This window comes from Chiloscyllium plagiosum, chromosome 31, assembly GCF_004010195.1.
Source record: "Chiloscyllium plagiosum isolate BGI_BamShark_2017 chromosome 31, ASM401019v2, whole genome shotgun sequence".
NCBI classification, from domain to species: Eukaryota; Metazoa; Chordata; class Chondrichthyes; order Orectolobiformes; family Hemiscylliidae; genus Chiloscyllium; species Chiloscyllium plagiosum.
This window is the reverse complement of record NC_057740.1, coordinates 696,292-723,935: the sequence shown is the minus strand read 5'-3', so window position 1 is coordinate 723,935 and position 27,644 is coordinate 696,292. Positions and strand designations below refer to the sequence as shown.

General features: G+C 41.7%; 1 protein-coding gene across 1 annotated transcript in view; it reads left to right on the top strand.

Moving 5' to 3' along the window:
- Positions 1–27,644, top strand: part of LOC122565126 (AP-1 complex subunit mu-1) — a 99,751-nt gene that overhangs the window by 57,258 nt on the left and 14,849 nt on the right. Inside the window, exon 11 of the mRNA XM_043720762.1 lies at positions 11,462–11,537. Within this exon, the coding sequence (XP_043576697.1) occupies positions 11,462–11,537 (76 nt within the window). The remainder of the gene's footprint in view (positions 1–11,461; positions 11,538–27,644) is intronic.

Genomic DNA, 27,644 nt, shown 5'->3' with positions numbered 1-27,644 from the left:
GGAGCTACAATTATATCCCTTATGCATTGATATTAAAAATGTACAATTTGGTATTTTCGAATAGCCATTCCATGCTTCCCAAGATTAATTTAATGTTGCTGTGGCGGTAGTGTTGCTTTGGCTGCTTCCCTACTGCCTATGTGATAGCATGCTCTATTTAGGGCTCCCCTAATGGTTTGTTTGTTAGGTTCGTTGCTTAATCTGACACTGAAGTTCATTAATGATTCATATGATCCCTGGGTTTTGTTTAGATGTCATTGCTGCGAGGAAGTGAATTTAGTGTTTACCTGCCTTCCCCCCCCATCTCTACATAACAGATTCTTTTTTTTTATATAAAGACATGTGAAAGTCGGTGGAGTTGTTGACAGTGAGGAAGGATGTGTCAGGTTACAGCGGGATATAGATAAGCTGCAGAGCTGGGCAGAAAGGTGGCAAATGGAGTTCAATGTAGGTAGGTGTGAGGTGATTCACTTTGGTAAGAGTAACAAAAAGATAGGATACTGGGCTAATGGTCGGATACTTGGTAGTGTGGATGAGCGGAGGGATCTTGGTGTCCATGTACACACATCTCGTGATAGTTGCCACCCAGGTAAATAGTGCGGTGAAGAAGGTATATGGCGTACTGGTTTTTATTGGTAGAGGAATTGAGTTCCGGAGTCCTGAGGTCATGTTGCAGTTGTATAAGACTCTGGTGCGGCCGCATCTGGAGAGTTAGCTATTACGAGGGGGCATAGCTTTAAATTAAGGGGTGGTAGGTATAGGACAGATGTTAGGGGTAGATTCTTTACTCAGCGAGTCGGGAGTTCATGGAATGCCCTGCCAGTAGCAGTGGTGGACTCTCCCTCTTTATGGGCATTTAAGCGGGCATTGGATAGGCATATGGAGGATAGTGGGCTAGTGTAGGTTAGGTGGGCTTGGATCGGCGCAACATCGAGGGCCAAAGGGCCTGTACTGCGCTGTATTTTTCTATGTTCTGTGTTTTAATGCGGAGATTCTAGCGCTGAAGTTTAGTAAGGGTACCTGTGTTGTCTTTTATCCCCTTGATGTGGAAGTGCCAGTGTTGCACTGGCGTGGATAAAGTCAGAAGTCACACAATACCGGGTTATAGACCAACAGGTGTACAGTCTTTGAAATCGCGTGCTTTCAGAGCACTGTTCCTTCAGAGGGTGACTACACCTGACAAAAGAACAGTGCTCTGAAAGCTTATGATTTCAAATATACCTGTTGGACTGTAACTTGGTGTTGTGTGATTTCTGACTTCGTCCCTTTAACTGGAAACATATTTCCACTGATGGGTGAGTGCCGAACCAGAGGACACAGCTTAAAAATACGGGGTAGACCATTTAGGACAGGGCTTAGGAGAAACTTCTTCACCCAGAGAGTGGTGGCTGTGTGGAATGCTCTGCCCCAGAGGGCAGTGGAGGCCCACTCTCTGGATTCATTTAAGAAAGAGTTGGATAGAGCTCTCAAAGATAGTGGAATCAAGGGTTATGGAGATAAGGCAGGAACACGATACTGATTAGGAATGATCAGCCATGATTATATTGAATGGTGGTGCAGGCTCGAAGGGCTGAATGGCCTACTCCCGCACCTATTGTCTATTGTCTAACTGAGAAGATGGATTTTATTTTTTTGATTAGTAGTGGTTGAAGGGTTATGGAGAGCAGGCAGGAAAGTGGAGTTGAGGCTGAGATGAAATCAAATAGTAGAGTAGTCTCAAGTAGCTGAATTGCCAACTCCTGCTCCCAGTTATGTTCAATCTAGTCTACTCCATTCAATGCTAATTATGCGGCCTCTTTTACATTGACAAGATCTAAATCAAATGAGGTGTCCAATTTGTGGAGCACTACCTCTCTGTCCACAGGATCTTTTAGCTACTCATTCCTGATGAAGCGCTTTTGCCTGAAGCGTTGATTCTCCTGTTCCTCGGATGCTACCTGACCTGCTGTGCTTTTCCAGCACCGTACTCTTGACTATGATCTCCAACATCTGCAGTCCTCACTTTCTACTACTTTGAATAAGATAAGCAGGAGGCTGGAAGAACAAAGCAAGCCAGGCAGCATCAGGAGGTGGAGAAGTTGATGTTTTGGGTGTAACCCTTCTTCAGGACTGAGAGTGGGAGTGGGGGGAGCAGCAGATAAAGTGGGTGACAGGGGCAGGATGGTGAAGGTGAAGCCAGGTAGAGGGTATGTAGGAGAACTGAATCTGGTTGGTGGTAGGGAGCAGTGGAAGGGATGGGGAGGGAGGTTATTTGAAATTGGAGAACTCAATAATGAGTCCTCCGGGCTATCCGGCTGCCCAGGCAGAAGATGAGGTGGTGTTCCTCCAATTTGCGCTGTGGTTCGTTTTGGCAATGGAGGAGGCCAAGGATGGTCATGTCAGGAAGGGAGTGGTTGGGGGAATTGAAATGGGCAGCGACAGGGAGGTCCGGTTGGCCCCTCCTGATCCGACTGCGATGCTCTTGAACTGTTCCCTAAGTATACATTCGGTCTCCCTGATGTAGAGAAGACCACACCGGGAACACCTGATGCAGTAAGCTGGGTTGGAAGAGAGGCAGGGGAACCTCTGTCTCACCTGGAAGGACTGTTTGGGATCATGGGTGGAGGTGAGGGTGATGGTGTACCGGCAAGTTTTGCATCTTTTCTGGTTGCAGGGGAAGGACCTGGGGGATCAGGGGGAGAGTGGCGCCAATCAAGGACTGTCGAAGGGAATGGAAGGTGGGGAGGGGCAGATGTTCTTGGTGGTGGGGTCGAGTTGGAGTTGGTGGAAAGGTTTAAGGATGATGTTTTGGATGCGGAGACTGGTGGGTAGTAAGTGATCTTTCAATAAACTACCTTGCTGTCATGTTAACATTACTGACAAGGCTTTTTGCAATGCTCCAACAAAGCCCAGTCCAAGTTCACTTTCTACTTAAGCACTTTACAGCCTCAAGGTCTCAATTTTGAATTTAATAACTTAAGCTGACCACATTATGTATATTGTTCATTTTTCTTGCTTTGCAACTCCCCACAAACAGCCTTTTCTGTGCCTGTTTACTTTCTACTTAGTAGAGAGGACCCTTTCTCTCCTTGTTACACTTATTTCCATCAATTTCACGTTGTCTTTGCTCCTTTTTGCCATTATCACCAATCCTTTTTCCTTTTGCATTTGGCCACTACTTCTAATAAAAGTATATATTAAAAAAACTGTAATCCCTTTCTATTCTGAAGAAAGTCACTGGACTCGACATTAACCAGAGACGCAGCTAGGCTTGCTATGTTTCTCCAACATTTTCAATTGTCAGAGTTCCAGCATCTGCAGCAGTTAAGGTATTTCCTTGAGCTTGCCCCCATTATGGGTAGCCCTCAGAAACTAGTGCATAGGCTTAGCCATGAACAATGGCTACGTTGCTAAACTAGGATCTCCACCTGTGTTTTGACAAATCCATGGCATCAAGAGAAGTATAAAGTGAAAAGTGGAGGTGAAAACTTATAATATGATCTTTCCAAAATGTTTTAAACTCCAGGATTGTCATTTTAACATTTTTAATCAACCTGTTTGGACATGTTGTGACCCACCACTGGGGCAGGTAGAGCATAAACTAGGACATCTGGCATAGAGAAAAGAGCACTACCACAAAATCTTTGGAATACCAGTTTAAACATTGGGTTTGCTAATCAATTAAAATTTTCAGTTACAAACTGAAGCAAATGTAGGTATTTTTTGCCTGCTTCCCAGTCACATCCTTTTCTCTGGTATTATCTTACAAGACATCCTTCAAATGTTAGAGCTTTGTAGTTTGAGCCAAAGTTAAACATGATTTTCACAGCTGAGCGCTTGTTAATTTTTCCTAAATGTGTGGGATTTGTTGCTAATGTGCCAAAGAGAGAAGTTAATTGCAAGCTGCGATATGAGGTTTGCCTGCACTGACTGCTGTCTCAGTATTGACAACGGTTGACCGGGTTGGCAGCACTTGGAGGTTCTGTGTATTTATATTACAGACCACAAATACTATACCAGCAGTGCTAATCAGTAAGCGGCATTTAGTTAGATTATACAGTGGTGGGATAAAAGATCTTCAAACCACATCAGATATATGCAGGAAAAAAAAATGAACTCAGGGCCCCAAGTCATGTGCCCTCATTCCTGAAGAAGGGCCTGTGCCCGAAACGTCGAATCTCCTGTTCCCTGGATGCTGCCTGACCTGCTGTGCTGTTCCAGCAATAAAATTTCAACTGCCATATTGTTGTCATGCAACTGATGGCTGGAAGATAATTCAGCCATTACCATCTTCTCACATTGTTATGTCAGTAACTGAAATCAAGGAAACTCATGTTCATGGTAATCATTTAAACTTTCAGAATTTCCAAAGGATGACCAGTGAATCTGGTCAGCAGAGCTTACAATGTTGTTGCTTTGGCTTGTCATACAGAAACCTGCTGAATGGCCTCCTTCTTTGCTATTATGATTCTAACTTTGTCTGCAACTCTTAGATGAGGTGGAATTAGAATAACGGGAGAACCTTTTTGTTGCTCTTCACTGGTCACTGGAGGAAGAGGCTCCACAAATGATGAGGAAGTCCAGTGCATCACTGCCATCATCACTCAAACGTGCGGGGTAGATAAGAGTCATAGACTGCAACAGCATGGAGACATGCCCTTTGGTCCAAACTGGTCCATGCCAACCAAAATGTCCATTAATGCTAACTCCATTTCCCTGCACTTGGCCCATATCCTTCTAAACCTTTCTCATCCATGTATTTGTTGAAATGCTTTCTAAATTGTTAGGTATACTCGCTTCAACCCCATCCACTGGCAGCTCATTCCATATGCATACCACCCTCTGTGTCCCTCTGTTCCACTACACTCCTTAAGGCCCGACCATTTACCATGAAAGTCCTACCTTGATTTTACTTTCCAAAATGCAAGACCTCGCATTTCTGTATATTAAACTCCATTTGCCATTTCTTGGCCACCTTCCCTAGCTGATAAAAGTCCTATTACAATTTCTGATAACCTTCTTTCGTGTCTCCGATACCTCCTAGTCAAAAAGTGTGGCACTGGAAAAGCACAGCAGGTCAGTCAGCATTGGGGAGCAGGAGAGTCAATGTTTCGGGCATAAGCCCTTCATCAGGTATGTCCCCCTGTTTTAGTGTCATCTGCAAACTTATTAATCATGCCTTGTACATTTTCATCCAAAGCATATAGAAAACAAACAGCAATAAGCCCAACACTGACCCACTGGTCACAGGCCTCCATCCAACCAACATCCTTCCATTAATAGCCTCTACTTCCTACCATCATCCAATTTGCCAGCTCCCCCTGGATTCCATTCCACCCTTCCAGAGCACCCTGCCATGTGGAACCTTATCAAAGGCCTTACTGAAATCCATAAAAGACTACATGTACTGCCCTGCCCTCGTCAACCTTCCTGGTCACTTAATCAAAGAACTCGTAACAAATTTGTGAGACATGATCTCCGACACTCAAAGCCATGCTGACTATTCCTAATCAAACCCGGTCTTTCCAAATGCGCGTATATCTTATTTCAGAATTTTCTCAAGTATCTTACCTACCACAGATGTTATGCTTATTGGTCTTAGCTGATCTCTTTCTCTGCTTTCTCCTGAGGCCCTCAACATCTCCGATGTCAGTCTTCAGCCTATTTAATCCGTATAATAATAAGAAATTACTGAAGGCAGTTGATACTGCAAAGGCAATGGGCCCTGACCACATTCCAGCGCCAGAGACCCGGGTTCAATTCCCGCCTCAGGCGACTGACTGTGTGGAGTTTGCACATTCTCCCCGTGTCTGCGTGGGTTTCCTCCGGGTGCTCCGGTTTCCTCTCCCAGTCCAAAGATGTGCAGGTCAGGTGAAATGGCCATGCTAAATTGCCCGTAGTGTTAGGTAAAAGGGGTAAATATAGGGGAATGGGTGGGTTGCACTTCAGCGGGTCGGTGTGGACTTGTTGGGTCGAAGGGCCTGTTTCCACACTGTAAGTAATCTAATCTACTAGAGAATTTTGCTGCAGAACTGACTGCAGCCTGAGCTAAGCTCTTCCAGTGCAACTGCAACAATACGGAAAATTGCCCGGTATATCCTGGACATGAAAACCAGAGCAAATCGCTTGATGCTATTTGACAAGGTGCTGCACAAAAGGCTGCTGCGTAAAATAAAAGTGCATGTAATGTATTAGTATGGATAAAAGATTGGTTAACTGAAAAAAAGCAAAGGGGGTTTTCCTGGTTGTGCTTAGGGATCAGTGTTGGGACTGCAATTGTTTATAATTTACATGATTTAGAATTGGGGAAGAAGTATAGTTTGTCAGAATTTGCAGATGACACTAAAATCAGAGTAATGTGTGCAGAGGATACTGAAAGTCTGCAAAGAGCTATAGGAAGGATAAGTGATTGTACTCCATCTGCCAGATCCTCGCCCAATGTTGGTAAATGTGAGGTCATCCATTTTGGTAGGACTAACAGCAAAGTGAACTATTATTTAAATGATGAAAAATTGCGACATGCAGCTATGTAGAGGCACCTGGATGTCCTTGTGAATGAAATGCAAAAGTTGGTTTGCAGATGTAGTAGGTAGTTATGAAGGCAAATGGAATATTGTCCTTCATTGCTAGAAGGATGGAGTTCAAAGTAGGGAGGTTATACTGCAGCTGTATAGGGTGCTGGTGAGGCTACACCTCGAGTACTGTGTACAGGTTTGCTCTCCTTATTTAAAGAAGGCCGAAGAGGAGGTTCACTAGGTTGAGAGGGTTGGCTTATGAGGAGAGACTGAGTAGATTGGGATTTTGAAGAATAAGTGGGGATCTTAATGAAGCATACAAAACTATGTTGGGAATAGACAAGGTAGAAGCAGGGAAGATGTTTCCACTGGAAAGTGAAACGAGAACTAGGAGGCATAGCCTCAAACTAAGGGGGAGCAGATTTTGGACTGAGTTGAGGAGGACCTTCTTTCAAAGAGTTGTGAATCTGTGGAATTCCCTGCTCAGTGAAGCGGTGGAGGCTACCTTGTTGAGTGTTTTTAAGGCAAAAGTACATTTTTGAATAGTAAGGGAGTTGAGTTATGGTGAGTGGGGGGAGGGTACATGGAGCTAAGTCCATGAAAAGATCAGCCATGATCTTATTGAATGGCTGAGCAGCCTTGACAGGCCAGATGGCCTATTCCTGCTCTTATTTGTTACGTTCTTATGAATCCAACCAAACCAAATAATGGCCTATCAGTTTATTCTCGTCATCACTGCAGTGCTGGAAAGTGTAATTAACAATTCTATCAAGCAGCGCTCACTTAATGAGCTAGGTCCTGATCTCATTACAATCTTTCTCCAAACATGTTCAAATGAAGTTGAATTCTAGAGGTGTAGTAAGGGCAGCTGCCCTTGACAGAAAGGCAGCATCTGACCAAGTCATAGAGATGTACAGCATGGAAACAGACCTTTTGGTCCAACCTGTCCAGGCCGACCAGTTATCCCAACCCAATCTAGTCCCACCTGCCAGCACCTCGCCCATATCTCTCCAAACCCTTCCTATTCATATACCCATCCAGATACCTCTTAAATGTTGCAGTAGTACCAGCCTCCACCACATCCTCTGGCAGCTCATTCCATACACGTACCACCCTCTGTGTGAAAACGTTGCGCCTTAGGTCTCTTTTATATCTTTCCCCTTTCATCCTAAACCTATGCCTTCTAGTTCTGGACTCCCTGACCCCAGGGAAAAGACTTTGGCTATTTACCCTATCCATGCCCCTCGTAATTTGTAAACCTCTATAAGCCCCCTCAGCCTCCGACGCTCCAGGGAAAACAGCTCCAGCCTGTTCAGCCTCTCCCTATAGCTCAAATCCTCCAACCCTGGCAACATCCTTGTAAATCTTTTCTGATCCCTTTCAAGGTTCACAACATTTTTCCGATAGGAAGGAGACTGGAATTGCACGCAATATTCCAACAGTGGCCTAACCAATGTCCTGTACAGCCGCAACATGACCTCCCAACTCCTGTACTCAATACTCTGACCAATAAAGGAAAGCATACCAAACGTCGTCTTCACTGTCCTATCTACCTGCGACTCCACTTTCAAGGAGCTATGAACCTGCACTCCAAGGTCTCTTTGTTCAGCAACCCCCCCCAGGACTTTACCAGTAAGTGTATAAGTCCTGCTAAGATTTGCTTTCCCAAAATGCAGCAGCTCGCATTTATCTGAATTAAACTCCATCTGCCACTTCTCAGCCCATTGGCCCATCTGGTCCAGATCCTGTTGTAATCTGAGATAATCCCCTTCACTGTCCACTACACCTCCAATTTTGGTGTCATCTGCAAACTTACTAACTGTACCTCTTATGCTCGCATCCAAATTATTTATATAAATGACAAAAAGTAGAGGATCCAGCATCGATCCTTGTGGCACTCCACTGGTCTCAAGCCTCCAGTGTGTGGCATCATGCAGTCCCAGCTAAACTGGAGTCCGTGGGAATTGTATAAAGTTCTTCACTTATTCGGAGTCATACTGGGCACAAGATATCGTTGTGGTTATTGGAGGTCAATCGTTGAAGCTCTCCGACATCTCTGCAGGAATTCCTCTGGATTGTATATTAGTCACAACTATCCATCTTCGTGTCATCAATGACCTCACCATTATCAGGGCACACCTGGAGATGCAACAAGACCTGGAAACATTTAAGCTTGTGCTAATAGGTGGCAAGTAACATGCATGTCACATAACTACCAGCCATTGATCATCTTCAAGAAAGAATCCAGCCATTGCCCCTTGATGTTGTTCATCATTATCTGTTAAGCCTGTAAAACAGCAAACTGCAAACACCGAAAAGAGTTATTTATAACTGTGTATAGAGCAATTGCTCACCAGTTGTACTGAGCCCAAGTCTGAACCCTGCACGGGTCAAGTCTTTCATTTGGCAGTATGTTCTTTCAAAGCCAATTACACAATAATTTACTTCTTTAAAACGTTCATTTTGCTGTGCCTATAGTAAACTGTAAATCAAATCTCTGTTCAGACTAGAAGTTTAAAATGCTGAAGCTTCAGTTTAGTGGCATTACCATTTCTGAATGCCTGTATCACCCTGCTGAATTCGAACAGCTGTTGCTACAAAATCTGGAATGGGAGGCTGGAATTTCTGTTATAACTAATTCCCCACCTTTCTGCTCAAAGCCAATCTATAAGGCACAACTCAGCAGTGTGATGGAATGCTCCTAACTTGCTAAGATGAGCACACTAAAGCACAACATCCAGGAAATAGCAACCTGCTTGATTGCCACCACATCCATCACTTTCAACATTCACTCTCTCCACCACCAATGCACAGTGACAGCAGCGTTTACCATCTACATGATGCACTGTAACAAGTCAGCAAGACTCTTTAGAAGCCCCTTCCAAATCTATTACATCTACACCTAGAAAGATACGGACAGCAGATACGCAACCACCCGCAAGTAATCCTCCAAGCCACACACCGTTCCTTCATGGTCAAAATCCTGGGAACTCCCTAACAGCACTGAGAGTGTTTCTGTCCTTAAATTACAGCAGTTCAAGAAGGCAGCTTATCACCACCATCTCAAGGCCATGAGGGATGAGCAATAATTATTGACTTAGCTAGCATTCCCCAACATCCTATGAATGAATAACAAAAAAGCATTATTGTCATGATATCTTTGTCCATGTGGATGGATAGAGGGGACTTGGTTGAATATCATCTCCAAAAGGCACAACCTTCAGTACTAAATCACTCTGGATTATGTGTTGAAACCTCAGGAATCTGGGTTTGAATAACCTAGAGAAAGTAGTCAATTAGCTAAAACTTAATAGAACCAAGTGGTTGTTTGAGGGAGGGGGTGGTCCCTGAAGAAAGTAAAATAAGGTACAAGTTTTGTATAATTTTAAACTGCATCACTTTCAGCCAGGTGTTTGTTTTCCATTTCCTGCTTTCACAAATACCAGACCACATGTCTAAATCAATCAGAGTTGGGACTTTCATAGCTTATCATTTAAGGACAGGCTTCTAAACTTATCAAACTAATTTAATTTGATGTTTCAGAACCTTCATTTATTTTCACTCTTGAGGCATAGAGTGCTAAATGTAAAGTCTGTTAAACAGCAAACTGAAAACACGTATAGAGTTACTTATAATTGAGAATAGAGTAATCGCTCACTGGTTGGACTTAGTTCAAGTCTGAACTCTGAATATGTGAAGTCTTTTATCTGGAAACATACATTCTTTCATAGCCAATTACAGTGTAATTTACTTTTTAAAAAGTCTCATTTTGTAACATCTTTAGTCAACTAAAACAAAGCTCTCTTTTCAGACCAGAAATTTAAAATGCTGAGGCTTCAGTTCAGTTGGAGTGGGTATCAAAGGCCTCTCTGATCTTTGCTAAAATTAAACATATATATTTGCTCTTGCTGTGTTTACAAAAATAAATGTGGTTAGTCTTTTAAAAAAAAAGCCTGTGGAGACTGAAGTGACCTCTGCCCTGAAATCATGTGGTTCAGTTGGTTGAATGAGTTACCAGAACCACCTCCTTAGAGCTTTCAAGAAACCACCTTTCTGGTTCATCAACTCGATCTGGAGCTGAGATTTATATTGCAGATCAAATTATCATCAGCCCCAGCTGCACACCCCAACCTACTCAAAATAAACCCCAGAGAAATCTATTCTTAGTCTATCTTTTGCAATCAATTCTTTTAGCACATTTTCATTTTCAGTTTTCACAGTGCATACCTTGCCTCTACCTGATACATATCTGTTTATTGAAGGAGCAGTGCTTGCATAGGCACTTGTGCAACTGACTGAACTGGACAGAGGTGTGTCAAATGCAAAATCATCTAGATCAAAGTATGTAAATGACATAGAGAAGAGAACAGAGAATGGGGCAATCTCCTAAAATTTATAATCCCTGTGGAGACCAATATTGGAAACAACCAAATTTAATAAATGACTCCAACAAAAAGCCAATGGATCAAGCCAAAATCAATATTGAACATTAGTGACAAATCATGATCAATTTATTCATAGTAGGTATGCAGCAAAGTTATATCTGACGGATTTACAAGGTAGTCTGTTCAACAAAGGTGGCCACAAAGCTCTGGACCAAGCTAAAATTCCAACTTTTCTTCAAAGATTTAGTAAGTGATCCTTCTGGAACAGCAGCTCCTAATTGACCCATGTTAGAACATCATTGTGGAAAGAGGGGATGGGTGTAGAGGAGAGGTTGTGGCTTCTTGCACACCACATCTGATTTTTTACTTTTCCCCTTTGCTATCGTCGCTGTAATGTGCTCCATTCATGTTCTTGAGATGGCCCTTGCCCAGTATAGGTCATGGCAGCTGGAAAAAGTCATTCTATTTTATCAAAATATCTACACATGACCTTCACTCTAAAGCTTGTGAAGGAAATCTAATGGTAGGTAAAAGGGGAGTGTGTTTGACCATTTTACCATGAATCTATTTTCATTTGGTTAGGTTCGTTACTTGAAGATTATTGAGAAAAGTGGCTACCAGGCTTTGCCATGGGTTCGTTATATTACTCAGAATGGAGGTAAGGAACATGCATATTTGTACTTCTGATGCTGACTCTGAGATTTACAATGTATTTTCAAATGTTAGTTTAATCCAGTACGGAGTGGACTCCATTGAAGTATTAAAATAAAATACAAATTTAAAAGACAAATTTCTAGCAACACAACCCTTCTGTCAGTATCTGCCCAAAGACTCTACCTGACCAGCTATGTGTTTCCAACAGTTTCTGTTTTCATTTCTATCAGAGTTTTTCTATGATATAAAATATTTATGAGCAGAACCTGCAATTTCGTAATGAAACATTCCTGAATATCTCCTCTGTATCCCTGATGTATTATAATTTTGCTGGACTGTTCGCTTGCAAGTGGTGGAAAGATTTGTTGACTGAGTGCAACATGGAAAACATACTCTGTTTCAGATTTTATTTTAATCACTCAAATTAAAACGTTTTAAAAATGCACCAGTTTTATATTGAGAGGTAATTTAGCTTCATTCCCATATTGAGAGGCAAATTGTTTTTATCTTTAGTTTCAACATATGGTGTATTGCAGTCACCATGGTTAGTTCACTGCAAAAACCTGTCCAGATTTCAACCATACATTTCACCGAGTCTCATACTGCTCACTGCTGAAATTGTGATAATTAGTACATTTCTAAATCAGGATGATCAAAGCAGAGGATTATGTCGGACAGCTGCAATTCATCCTTGCTCAATGAATACAGAACTATTTCTGTATGTGCATTGCAGAGTGGTGTACTGCTGCTGGATTGTAACTACTATCTCAACAGCTGATACAGGTATATCCATTATATCCAATAAATGAGCCTCAAAACAGCCAATCCAGAATATGTGTTTAATTTAACTTTATCGCAAAAATCTGTAGTTACTTTATACAAATTTAATCTAACTTGTGTCACAGAACAATAGGCTTAAATGCATACCTTGATCAGCTTTTATAAGAATTGATACCGTTACAATGCGAATTTAATCTTCCCAGTTTCATGGAACTCTATTAATTTATAGCATAACACATGTATTTACTTAAATAGAAATTGCACCGTAGTTTCTGGTCATTTGGCCCAAGCAATCTGTGCTGCTGATCATCCTGCATAATCTTGTGCTCCTGTCTTGTATAGCTACTGTTACAACTATGACGGGGAATACACTAGTCCAGCTCTACCGCTTCAGGAGTTGTGAACCATTAGTATAAATGTTTTGATTTGATCACTAAATTGGCCAACCATTTCCCTTTTGGTACTGCAATCCAGAATGAAAAACAATTCACCAGATTTCCTTAAATAACTCAAACATAATCATTTTATTATAAAACAAAACTAATTTCTTAAAAAAATGACTGGCAAAACCATTGAGCATCTAAGCTATAATTAGAACGTCATCAGCTTTTCATCCCAAACAGACACACTTTGACAACACTGCACAATAATTATGCAGTGATATGTTTTAATAGGGCAAACAGGAAGCTCTCTGAAAATCAAAAGCAAGAATTTCATGGACTCTCTCAATCTTTGTGACAAAATAAAAATGCTGATAGCTGCAAACAAACTTCAGCCTGAATAGGAAGCCACTGGGTTCTCAGTCTTGGGAAAGTCGCTACAGTTCAGCTTCTCAAACTTTATGTAAGGTGGTCAGAAGACTGAAATATGGAAACTTTGAGGTTCCCAATTAATTCAACTAAGAGAGGAAGAGAGAAACTTGCTTTTATTGCAAGTTTTGACGGTCTTGGACGATCTGGATCCATAAAAGCTTTTTAAAACAGAAACAAAGGCTGGGTCAGTAACCATCAACAAGATGCCCATAGTTTCTTCCAGAACCGGGTTTTTTGAGCAGTTCGTCAATTAACCCTGTACTTAATCTCCCTAAAAGTGTTTGCTTGGCTGCTTTTTCCAAAGTCGTCATTCTGACACTTGGCAGGGGGAAACCAGCAGGGGGAATCACAGCTCATGTCAAACTGTTGATCTCGTTCTTTGGTTTCAAGTGTCCAAACCATTCAATATCTGTTTCTTTTTCACATAGTTCACAAATATGGATATGTCATCCCAACACTACCCATAGCCTTCCTTTCTGAAGCATTTTCCTTTTTCTGCCCGTTCTGTCATTCCCTCTCTTTGTTTTCTCTGCGTTCCTTTTCCCGTGCTTGAGTTCAGTCCTGCTTTCCCTTAAGTTACATGAGAATTAGGAGCAGAAATAGGTCATTCGACCCTTAACCTATTCTCTCTTTCCTCTTTCTCATGATTTCTCTCTACCTTTTTCTCAGTCTTGCTTGCTGTTTCTCTTGCTTTCAGTATCTAAATCTTCAAAATTCAACTTGGTTTCCATTAAAGTTCTATATTCACAGCACCAGAGTGAGGTTTCTCTGACCCTAAACAGAAGAGGCATCAAATAGTTCTAACAACAGATCTTGACAGTGAAAATTTGAGGACTGTTTAGGTCATTGGGGTAAACAAGTGGTTGTTGCATGAGATTTCTGTCTCTGTTGGTGGCAGGCTTAAATACTATATTTATTACTGAGCACAGTGATTTCAGTTTAACAACATAAAACATAGAATGACAAAGTGTAATTTAAAAGTCACCAATCCTGTCTCTCCCACAGACCTGTTGAGAAGGTGCAGAGAATTCCTGGGTATCTTGTTCTGCATAATGTACTATGGTTTAAATTTTTTTTCCCCCTAGACTGCTGAGGTTTTATGACACCTGTTCATTTCCACTTCAGTATTGTTTTGGGGTGGGAGTTAATCCTTAGCAAGAAACTAAGAAGTGAGGGAGGGAGGCACTAATCATTGAGTTTTTGAACCCATTGTACGAGTGTGGTATTTCATGGTGACTGATGGTTTGCTCGTTCTATGGACATTGTTAAATAGAATTTCATGAAGGTACATGAATTGTATTACCGTCAAGCAGACCAGTCAGCCTATCTTACACATATGTAAGTTTACGCTCCCCATATTCCAACTTTCTTGATTTAATCATATCAGCATAGTGCTTTGTACCTTCTCCACCCCCTTTTGTATTTTTAAATACGTTCCACTTGAATCCATCCATTTTATTTGCCTTATTACTACTTGCGGTGGTGGAATTCCATATTATTAACACTCAGGATTTAGAAGTTTTCCTAAATTCCCCATTAAGTTTAATAGTGACTATTGTACTTAAGACCTTTTAGTTTGGAACTCTTGTGAGGGGAAGCATAGTCTTTATTTCCAGACTGTCAAATCTTTTCATAATCTTAAGGATCTGTATTCGGTCAAGTGGACTTGTAGAATTGTATAGTTATAAAAGAGGCCCTTCAGTTCATTATGTTTGTACTGCCAAAGCTACACTAAATCCATACGAGTCCAACTTTCTTGGACTAAGCCAATAGTCTTGAATGTTATGACATAACAAATGCTCATTGTTGAAGGTTGTGAAGTTTCCTGCCAAAGCTACCCTCAAGGGCAGTATTTCAGACTTCCATCATCCGCTGGGAGAAAATGTTTTTCCTCACACCCCTCTAAATCTCCTGCCTTTTGTTTTAGAATTATGACACCTTGTTATTGACCCTTCGACAGTGGGACAAGTGCTTTCTATTCACCCTCTCCATGCTCTTTATAATCTTAATCCGGTCACCCCTTAAGCTGCGCTGCTCCAAAGAAAACAGCCCGAGCTTATTTGACGTCTCTATAGCTGAAGTGCTCCATCCTAGGCAATATCCTGGTGAATCTCCTCTGCACCCTCTCCAGTGCAATCACGTACTTATATAGTGAGGAGACCAGAACTGCAGACAGTACTGCAGCTCTGGTCTGTACAGATTCAACATAATCTTGCTGTTCTAATAATCTGTGCCTCAACTGATAAAAGTAAGTATCCCATATGTCACCTAAACTACACTATCAACCTGGCCTGCCACCTTCAGAGATTTGTGGACAAACAGCCCACGATTTCTCTGAGCATCCTAGTGTTCTGCTGTTCTTCGAGTACTCCCTTGTCATGTTACTTCTTCCAAAGTGCATCACCTCGTTTGGACTGTTGAAGATTAATATTACTCTTTGCATACGGCTACCCCCAGTGTGCATTGGATGTCAAATCTCATTTGATGAGATCGGAAAGGAATGAAACCTGTTTTTAAAAAATCTCCCTTTTAATAATCTGTATTAATTTTATATTACCTGTAAAATACCACTAACATTTCTGTCATGGTAAAACAGGGGGCATCTGTGCTAGTTCTTTAACAGAACTGCTAATGATTCCTCCTCCCCTTCCTTCTGCCATCCTTGCACAAATAAATATCAAATTGTAACAAAACACTAAGTTTTAAGAAAGAAAAATCTCCTTATTTCCCCACTTTTGTTTTAAACTTGGTCTGCTATTGCAGTTAGGCCGATAATAAATGTATTATAATTGGCCAATACTACTCGGAAGAGGGACTAGAGTGTTCCCAATGCTCTGTCTGGAATGTGTGTGTGTTCACAGAGTAAGGCAAAACCACCATAGGTCTTTTAATTGTATCCTTTGGAGACACTAAACATTCAATCCTGTAAGACCATAAGACATTGGATTGAATGGCCGAATTTCTGCTCCATTGAGTCTGCTTCACCATTCGATCATGGCTGATAGGTTTTTCAATCCCATTTTCCCACTTCCTCCCCAAAATACTTGATCCCCTTGCCAATCAAGAACCTATTTACTTCTGTTTTAAATATTCTCAATGACCTACCCTCCACAGCCTTCGGTGGCAACGAATCCCATAGATTCACACTCTCTGGCTAAAATGATTTCCCCTCATCTCTGTTCTAAAGGGTCTTCCCTTTACTCTTGGGCTGTACCATTGGATCCTCGTCTCTCGTGCCAATGGAAATATCTTCCCAACATCCACTCTGTCTAAGCAGTTCAGCATTCTGTAAGTTTCAATCAGATCCCCCTCTCGTCTTTCTAAACTCCATCGAGTATAGTCCCAGAGTCCTCAAACATTTCTCATACGTTCAGCCTTCCATCCCTGGGATTATTTTTGTGAACCTTCTCTGGACCTGCTCCAGGGCAGGCACATCTTTCCTGAGATATGGGTCCAAAGTTAGATTAGATTAGATTAGATTCCTACAGTATGGAAACAGGTCCTTTGGCCCAAGTCCACACCGACCCTCCGAAGAGGCACCCACTCAGACCCATTTCCCCTCTGACTAATGCACCTACCGCTATGGGCAATCATCCAGCAGGAAACATCCATCGGTATGGTGGGGATTCTTTCCCCAGGGTTTGTCTTCCCTATTCCCTGAACCCTCACAATTAGAAAATTCAAATAAAGTTATACAAGAACAAGTGAGTTTTGATTTAGTCCTGAAACTAGAATTTAAACTTGACCCCACCCCTCCCACCCAAATAGCACCACCTTTTGATTTCAGGTACTTCCTGCTAGAGTGCAATTCTGCTTTTTGTACAGACAAGGAACTGACTGGATTTCTGAAATTGGCTGCTATCTCTAAATGGGACTTTGCTTTGGGTTTCCTGGGTTTTGAGTTCTGGGCATTAAAGAAGAATAATTTAAGTATTTTTAAGAATAGGGCAAGGTTATTGACTCAGCCTTGCCTGTTCCATTTTGTAAGATAAGTCTGTTTTTATTTCTTCCATATCCTAAATCAGAAATGTCTTCGGCACCCTTCCTGCTAACTGATTCCACAAGGCTTCCTTTTTTTCACTTATTTTAACTAAATGTCTGACATTTGAATGTTAAATCATTGTGAATAACTACTTGGTCTTACTTTGCCAATCTCTCTTTGTAAACCATATACGTGTTACCTAGTTTACAATTCAAGCCTGTTTTTGAACAAAAGCCAGCTTAACATTCTTTTGAGTCTCCTCCGCTTAAATTTCTGATGCCTGAAATTATTCTGGTTGCTTATTGCTGCAACCTCTCAGGACCTTTTGGTCATTTTGCAACATCCGGATAGATTCATCCGGCACCTTATCTACTATCAGTACAGCTGCCTTAGATCCGTAACGTGTGGCTGTTTTACACTTAATTGAAAGCGCTATATGGTAAATGTACTCTGAGTTAAGTAGTCCATTGGGATGCTGCACTCCAATCTGGATGCAGTCTACTGCTTTTCCATTGCGTTTTCTTTTCTGTTGGGTTAATAAACTAAAAGTCCTGATGAAAAGTTCGCAGAATACAGCTGTTATCTGACTTGTTGAGTAGATGTGCTGGCCCAGGTGGTATAGATCCAGAAAGGTCTGAGATTCAGTCTCTGGCTTGTATTGAGTTAGCTAATTCCTGCCAAGTGTCAGGGGGCACACTGCAATTCACGTCAACACCCTTGGAAGCAGGAGCATGTATTTTCAGCCAGGGCTCTCATTCCTGAGAGCTATATTGTATGGCCAGTTGGCTGAGATATAAGAAGATTGCTAGCACCTGTGGGGCAGTACCACAGATCGAGTTAAGCTGTGAAGATGGAAGAGAAAAATTTAGAGAGGAAGGAAAAGAATTCTGCCAAATAATGGATGTGAAACAGCTACAGAATAATTTACTTGAGGCTATTGACCACAGGTGTAATCGAGCTGTATGGTTTGGGTATGCTGCAGCCTGGAATTAGGAATTATTTCACACTCCATTGTCCATTTTTCAAACGTCCTTCATGTGATTTGGGTGAAACCAAATAGAGATGATGTTATGGTAGCAGAAGCTTTACTCCAATGGCTGTTTTCTTTAGAAACACATCTGATCTGATGTAGCATTTCTCTATTATGGCAGAGCCTACATGCTAACACAGAGCAGGTGGACATTCGGTGCACACCCAACAGCTGCTGTTAATGGGACATAACAATACCGAGTGCTGAGTAAAAGCCATTAGCAGTTGGTGGATATATTGGAGAAGTCCTCTGCTATATCAGCAATAATCTCGAGGTTTGCTAACTTGCTATCGTTTGTATGCTTGACCAGGAATCTGCAGTGATGCTCGGCATTCATCATCCTCTGAAACTCTGCTAGCACTGCAAAAGGGTTTTAGATTTGTGGACCAGTCCAGCAATAGCACAGATTTAAAATTCTCGATGCTGTTTTCATATTCCTCCACATCTTTACCCCTTCCTCTCTATGAATGTTCTGAAATCTCTGCATTCCTCCAATTTTATCTTTTGTCTACTTTGTTTTTTATTGCTCTTGTATTGGAAGCCATGCCTTTAGCTGTACATCTTTCTCCTTTTGGAGAGAGTTGGGCCAAGCTTTTGACCACCTATTTTGATATTTTATCATTGATAATAGAAGCAACTTGTGCTACTTTGCTGTGTTGTCGGCATTATATAACGGTACATTACTGAATGCAATATTCATGTGATCTAAACTGACAAGTGTACACCCATGATTGACCACACCAAGACTTTGTTGTTTCTGGAGACTGCAAGCAAGCTCTCTCCTTCGGTGAGTTTGTCCCTCATCTCTATTGTTTCACCCACTATCCCAGTTCTCTACATTGTGATGAAAACAGCTAAATGCTGTCTCTGCAGGGGTACATAATTTATGGCAACATATTTATGGCATAATAGTCTCATGTTAAAAGTAAAACTTTGTAAAACATTTTTCATGTTTCCTGTTGTGTTTCTGGGTGGTGAGTAAAAAAACGACCTGGGTATATCCAATGCAAGAAAACCAGTGAATGATGCCTCTGAACTCCTGCATATGTGTTTTGTCTGTATCTTCTTTTATATAGTTAGATCTATTCTAGTTCACTAGTTGCGTTGCACAATAATGATCTCTTCCCTTTCAATTTTCTATCCATTTCATTGTTGCCAACTGAACATCATCATACATTCAGTGCTGTGGCTCTTCTTATTTAATCTTAGTGGGGAAACCTTTCTGTAATAGGGTCATTTTAAGCGGTTGTATGAATTCTGAAACAAGCAGATTCAATTGGCAGGTTAACATTTGTTTCCCCTCAATATTTGTTTGAACCTTGTTTGAGGACGGAACGGTGGCTTTGGGGTTTTACACTGCTGCCTCACAGCACCAGGGACCCAGATTCAATCCCTACCTCTGGCAACTCTGTGTAAAGTTGTCTGCGTGGGTTTCCTCCGGTTTCCTCCTGCAATCCAAAGATGAGCAGGTTAGGTAAATTGGCCAAGTTAAATTGCCCATAGTGTTCATGGATGTGGCAGTTAGGTGCATTAGCCAGGGGTAAATATAGAGTCGGGAAATTAGTCTGGGTGGGTTACTCTTCGGAGGGTCGGTGTGAACTTATTGGGCCAAAGGGCCTGTTTACACACTAGGGATTATAAGTTCTTGTATATTTTGAAAAGGCTAGGTCTCTGTAAAACTTTGGCTGTGATATTTGAACCTCTGCTTTGCTACTGCTTGAACCGTTCAACCTGGTGTCATCATTTCCTAAAGAACCCTACACCCAGTCATCCTAAAACTCTTCCAATTTCCCAAGCAGATGCACAAAGGAACCACCATGCAGTTGCATTGAATGTATTGGCCACTATTTATTCAAATGTAGGTGTGTGAACAAATATAAACTTTTAATTCAGGAGTAGAAAATCAACCAAGACGTGGAGCCTTGCCACTTTGTTTAAAGTTTTCTGTTATTTTAAAGCCTCAAAAGATACAGTGAAGGTTTCTCTCCGACATTTTCAGTCTGACCACACTAGGCTCTTCCATGAGCTCATTTAAGTGTGTGTGTGTGTGTGTGTGTCCCAGAGTTGCTGCCCTCCATCTGTGCCAACTGACCAACACATGGCAGTATCCAGCTTTTCACGAAGGCTTTTAAACTGTAAATCACCACCAGAATTTTTAAGGTATTGCTTTTGCATTCTATCATTTCAAAAAAGCTGCTGAGAAACCTTTTTTTTAAAAAGTACATCTGTGCATCAGTCTTTAACTTATCAAAGCCACTAAAAATGTGCTTAATCAAAGGGCAGAGAAGCAACGTAGTAAAGGCAGCCAATGATGTTTCTCTGTATACTTGTGGCACTGTAAGCTATATGTTGAACGTTTAGGGTTGCTGTGTGTGGCTATTTCGATGGTGCTGGACTCTGTTGAAAGAGATGTTATATAAAATATGACTTTTTTTAATGGTTTTGAAATGTAGCCTAGGTAAACCGCCAGACAAGTGCTGATTCTTTGAAGTCCAAGATAGAATTACGGATTTTTTTTGTCCCCAAGGCAATTATCTAGTACTTTCTGTTAAGTGTACGAGGGGTTCTTGTGGTTCAATGGATCCTCTATGTGGCAGCCACCAATGACCTGCCCCGTCACATGCTGCTGTCAATCATGCAGTTTCTCCTTTTTCTTTGGAGGGTGAAGAGAAGGCTGTTTTTTAGGCTTGTGCAGTTTTGCTAACAGCATCTTACCATCTCTTTCAATTCCTCAGGGTTTGCCTTGTGACCTTATATCATGTTGCCTGGTCCAGGGGTTGCCCTGGTGTCACCAGGAATTAACTGTTAAACTCTGGCCCAATGCTACAACCAACCAAGGACAAAAATATTTACCATTTTAATTTTCCTTTAATACTTTCTAACATTGAAGATGGATAACAACAACTGTATTAACACTGTTAAGAATCAACCAAATGTTTTGGGAAGTCAGCACAGAGTAAAATTAGACATATTGAGTGAATGTCAGTGGAAGGGTAGAGGTGAGTGATCATATGTGGAAATTCCAGAATTCATTCAGCCTAACTTCTAACCCTACATTTGGTCAAAGCCCTGATTCAGTACTTTGACCTTTCCATAAAGTTGGCTGTCAGACCTGTTTGCAGTCTATATTTAACTTTAGACACTCATAATTTTGTTTTATTTCATTCATGTGATGTGGACATCAGTGTCTAGCCAGCCTTTATTGCCCACCCTAGCTGCCCTTGAGAAAATAATGGTGAGCTATCTTGGTGACCTGCTGCAGTCTATTTAGAAACATGGAAAACAGGAATTGGAACAGGCCATTTGACCCTTCAAGCCTGCTGCACTATTCATTATGACTAATCACCCAACTCAGTACTCTGTTCCTGGTTTCTCCCATACCCTTTGATCCATTTAAACCTATAGGCTATATCTATCATCATCAAAACATTCAATATTTTGGCCTCAACCACTTTGTGGCAGGGAATTCTACAGGCTGACCACTCTGTAGGTAAAAATTTTCCCTCCTGTTTTTACCATATCTACTTCCGTTTCTGAGGGTCTTCTGACCTCCAATGGATATCATCCTAACTGACCCAGTGTCTCTTCATAGGTCAGTCCTGCCATCCCAGGAATCCGTATGGTGAAGCTTTCTTGCACTGCTCCAAAGCCAGAACATTCTCAGATAAGGAAAACAAAGCAGCACACAATACTGCAGATGTGGTCTCACCAAGGTCCTGTACAATTGCAGCAAAATATCTTTCCTCCTGAACTTGAATCCTCTCGCTATGAAATCCAATATATTATACCTGCTATATCTGCATGTTTACTTTCAGTGACTGTTGTACAAGGACACCCAGATCTCATTGCACTTTCTCTTTTCCCAATTGATCACCATTGAGATAATTGGCTGCGTTGTTTGGCAGGAGAAAGTGAGGACTGCAGATGCTGGAGTACCAGAGTTGAAAAATGTGGTGCTGAAAAAACACACCAGGCCAGGCAGCATCCGAGGAGCAGGAGAATCGATGTTTCGGGCATAAGGCCTTCTTCATAACCTCACATTTATCCACATTGAACTTCATCTCCAATTCATTTGTCCACTCACTCGACTTGTCCAAATCACTCTGAAACATGCCGCATCCTTTTCATTGTTTACCAAGCCACCACCGCTGCCCCCCTCCCACCAACTTTGTGTTGTCTGTAAACTTGGAGCTGTTTAGTTCCCTCATCTAAATCATGAATATATTAGAATTCTAGTGCAGGTGGGCTCTCAATGCTCTAGGGAAGGAAGTTCCAGAATTTTGATCAAGCAACACTTTTTATAAAACTTTTATAACCAAGTGATGATGAAGAGGGTTCTGGAGAGGACTTGTAGGTCACCGTGGGCGGCACGGTGGCACAGTGGTTAGCACTGCTGCCTCACAGCACTAGAGACCCGGGTTCAATTCCCGCCTCAGGCGACTCTCTGTGTGGAGTTTGCACATTCTCCCCGTGTCTGCGTGGGTTTCCTCCGGGTGCTCCGGTTTCCTCCCACAATCCAAAAAAAAATGTGCAGGTTAGGTGAATTGACCATGCTAAATTGTCATTAGTGTTAGGTGAAGGGGTAAATGTAGGGGTCTGGGTGGTATACGCTTCGGCGGGTCGGTGTGGACTTGTTGGGCCGAAGGGCCTGTTTCCACACTGTAAGTAATCTAATCTAATGATTTTCTTGTTGTCTACTGCCTTTCAGCTTCTATCTAGGTGGTAGTTTTTGAGACTTTAGAAGGTGCTGTCCATCTAGCTTTGGTTGGAGTTGTTGTAGTGCATCTTGTAGATAATGCACCATGCTGCTACTTTATGTTGGGTGTGAAAGGAGTGGATGTTTGTGATCATGCTAAGTAAGCAGCAGCTATGTCCTGGATAGTGTCAAGTTTCTTGAATGTTGTAGGAGCTGCACTCATCCAGGTATACCATTGCACTCCTGATTTGTTAATTATGGGTGGTGGTCAGGCTTTACAGAGTCAGGAAGTGAGTAACTTGTGGCAGTATTCTTAACCTCTGACCTGTTCATGTAGTCACGGTATTTGTATATCTCGTCTAGTTCAGTTTCTGTACAATGGTAACTCATAGTGGGAAATTCAGTAATGGGAACACAATTGAATGTCTAGGAGGTGGTGTTTTTTGGAGATGGTCATTTACCTGGCACTTGTGTGTCATCATTGTTACTTACCATTTGTCAGCACAAGCCTGAATGTTACCCAAACCTTGGTACTTTTAGACGTAATACCTGAGTCTTCTCAAATAGTGATGATCTTTGTAGAAACATCCGTAAACGTCTCCACTTCTGACCTTATGATGGAGGGAAGGTCATTGATGAAGCAACTGAAAATGGTTGGGCTTATAACACTGACACAAAGAACTCCTACAGTGCTGTCCTGGAACTGCGGTTAATGATGTCCAACAGCCGCAACTATTTTCCTTTCAGCGAGATATGCAGCCAACTAACTCCCCAATTAGCATTTGTGTAAGTTATGATCTAGAGGCTTTTTGTGTCCACAATGAAGCCCCAGCTAAGCAATATATCTGTCTACCCTAATCTGTGTACCTCAGATCTGAGCAGGACCTTGAATCTCCGTTCTGACTTTGCAATTGGGCAGTATTTTTGATTGGAATAGAAAAGTGTAAGATGCTAATTGTCCCACCCACCAGAGAGTCACACAGCATGGAAACAGACCCTTTGGTCCAATTAGTCCATGTCGAACATAATCCCAAATCAAATTAGTCCCAACTGCTTATTCCTGGCCCATATCCCTTCAAACCTTTCCCATTCATGCAATTATCCAAATGTCTTTTAAATATTATAATTGTACCCACATCTACCACTTCCTCTGGAAGTTCAGTCCATTCGCAAACCACACTGTTTTAAAAAAAAATTGCCCCCATGTCTTTTTAAAATCTCTCTCTCTCACTTCAAAATGGGCCCCCTACAAGTCATGAAATCCCCATCCTACGGAAATGACAATTACCATTAAAGTTTATCTATACCCCTTTTCATTTTATAAATTTCTATCAGGTCACTTTTGACTGAGTTTGGTCTGGTGCATAACAAAGTTCTCCACTTTGTCCACATTAACCTGATCTTGGTAAACACTGCCCACGCTGAAGTTTTTACAGAAAAACTGTTTAATGTGAAATGCAAGTTATGTTCAGTTAGTGACATTGGTTGGCGTTGGTGGTGGTTGGTGGGGAAATTCTGTAACTCTGTTCAAGTCCGGTTCAAATCCTGTTGTGTGCTAATTTGGCTAAAAGTAGTCTCTTGCAGTATCTCTCTTTGTGGATAAAAATGTGTTTTCAACATTTTGTTATTTCAAGTTTGTCATTGTTTTGTTTTCACTGGAGACTCCAATATTTGATTAGTGTAGTCTGTACAGGAAATGAGAACTGCAGACATAATTGAGTTAGGAAGAGGTTACCTGGACAGAAATATGCATTTTTATAAAGAGCACCAAACAACGTGGTGGGATTGGAGAACTTCCACCAGTCCTCCCCAAGTAAAAATGTTAACAAAGAATTCAGTTGTTTTTGGGCATTTTCCTTCCTATCTCCCCAGTGGTCTTTATCACTGAAGTGCTAAAAAGCTTTCATTGCATTCCAACCACTTTCAGTGAATGCTGCAGGAAAGCTTGGAGATTCCTCACGTTTTTATTCTGAGCACGAGCAAGCCATCTGACCAGAAGTATTTAAAAAATCTAAGTGTTCTAAAATTAAAAGCTGCAAATGGCCTGAGTTTGGGCCTGTTTGCTTGATGTTTATTTCCCTTTCCTATTTTGAAAGTTTCCAATCTGGTTTTAGCCACTTGTGGGTTTGTGTTGGAAGCTGTTCATCTAATTGTTGGCAGGGGATCTTTGCTGACTCAAGTGCAGAAGCACACCCTATTTATTGCTGTACCCATTTCTTCCAGAGAATGGGCCATTGAGTTTCACTCCTGTGGTTCTTTTTCTTCCGGAAGACCCTTCGTGTGCAACCAGCTGCCTTCAGTTAAATATAAAAGAGAGAGCTTGCAAATCTATAGTGCTTTTCACATATTCAAGAACTCAATGCTCTTGAAAAGAAACAGAGGACTCTTGAAATATATTTATCTTACAGTTGAAATTTGCACATTGATCAGTTCATGCACAGGAAGATGCCAAAATACCAGTATATTTAATGTTAAAAACCTGAGTAGCGTTTCTCTTTATTCTATTTTGATGTTGCTACCTATTTTGGGATAATCAAATAAATGGCATTGGTGCTTTGAAATAAGTCATTTTGACTTCTCTAAGAATGACCATACAGGCAGCAGCATAAATTACTCTTATAGAGTCATAGAGATGTATAGCACAGAAATAGACCATTCAGTCCAACTTGTCCATGCCGACCAGATATCTGAATCTAATCTAGTCCCATTTGCCAGCACTTGATCCATATCCCTGTACACCCTTCCTAGTCATATACCCATCCAGGTGCCTTTGAAATGCTGTAATTGTACCAGCCTCCTCCACTTGTCTGACAGCTCATTCCATACACACGCCATCCTCTGCGTGAAAAGGTTGCCCTTTAGGTCCCTTTTATTTCTTACCCCTCTCACTCTAAACCTATGCCCTCTAGTTCTGGACTCCCCCCACCCCAGAGAAAAGACCTTGTCTATTTATCCTATCCATGCCCCTCATGATTTTATAAACCTCTCTAAGGTCTCCTCAGCCTCTGACGCTGCAGGGAAAATAGCCCAGCTATTCAGCCTCTCCCAATAGCTCGAGTCCTCCAACCTTGGCAACATCCTTGTAAATCTTGTTTGAACCCTTTCAATTTTCAAAACATTCTTCCAATAGGAAGGAGACAAGAATTACACACAATATTCCAAAAGTAGCCGAATCAATGTCCTGTACGGCTGCAACATGACCTCCCAACTCCTGTACTCTATACTATGACCAATAAAGGAAAGCATACCAAACGCTACATTTACTAAACTATCTACCTGCAACTCTACTTTCAAGGAACTATGAACCTGCACTCCAAGGTCTCTTTGTTCAGCAACACTCCCTAGGACCTTATCACTAAATGTATAAGTCTGATTTACTTTTCCACAATGCAGCACCTCACGTTTATCTAAATTAAACTCCATCTGCCACTCCTCAGCCTGTTGGCCCACCTGATCAAGATCTGGTTGTACTCTGAGGTAACCTTCTTCACTCTCCACTACACCTCCAATTTTGGTGTCATCTGCAAACTTACATACTATACCTACTATGTTCACATCCAAATCATTTATATAAATGACGAAAAGCAGTGGACCCAGCACCGATCCTTGTGGCACACCACTGATCACAGGTCTCCAGTCTGAAAAGCAACCCTTCACCATCACCCTGTGGCTTCTATCTTCGCGACAGTTCTATATCCAAATGGCTAGTTCTCCCTGTATTCCATGAGATCTAACCTTGCTCACAGTCTCACATGGGGAACCTTGTTCTTGCAGAAAACAAAAAACTTGAACCACTCCCAACCCTATCAAATGCAGAGGGGAGTAACACTTTCCAGTTCAGGTGGTCTTACGGTGAAAGTATCTTATACAAGCTTCATTTCTTCTAACCACAAGTTCTGTGAGCAATCCTATACTCGTTCTCTCTCCACCAACTTCTCATCTTTTGCAAAAAGTATCGTTAACAGTGCATCCTTGCTTATCACGTCAGCCTGAGCTCACCTTGGTACAAATCACTTGAACGTGACTGATCATGTAATAGTTGATTTCCGTTTCACAAGTTTTTCACAAGATATTGAATGTGGATAGATCTGTGCCTGTGATTCAAATTCTCTGTTCCAGTTGATCAATATAACTTAAGAAATAGTAGATTATTGAACTCATTGAATCTGATATAACATTTGTAAGATTATAGAATCCCTACACTGCGGAAGCAGGCCATTCGGCCCATCGAGTCCGCACTGATCCTCCAAAGAGCACCCCTTCTCCCTACCGTAGTGCCTGCAATCCTGCATTTCCCACGACTAACCCACTGCGCCCACACATTCCTGGACGCTATGGGCAATTTAGCATTGCCAGTCCACCTAATCTGCACATCTTTGGACTGTGGGAGGAAACCCACACAGACACTGGGAGAGCATGCCAACTGTACAAAGGCAATCACCTGATCGAGGAATCAAACCTGGGTCCCTGGCATTGTTTGGCAGCTGTGCTAACCACTGAGTCACTGTGCCAGCCCTCTGGGTGATATTCTGTCTCAACTTCATTTCCTGCTTTCTTCCTGTAACTCTTGATTGGAGTTATTTGGGATCTGCAGTCCTCTGGGAAAAGAATTCTAAAGATTCAAACTCCTCTTAAGCAATGTTCCTTGCAAGTTGCATGGCTGCACAGTTACCTCAAAACCAATTGCAAAGGCCATGGGCCAAAGATTATGTGACTTCCACCATGCTTTAAATATCTCTGGCACAGAACTGGAATGTCTGCTCAGGAAAAAAAATCTTGCCCTTGAGTGAAAAAGTTTTGCATAATTTATG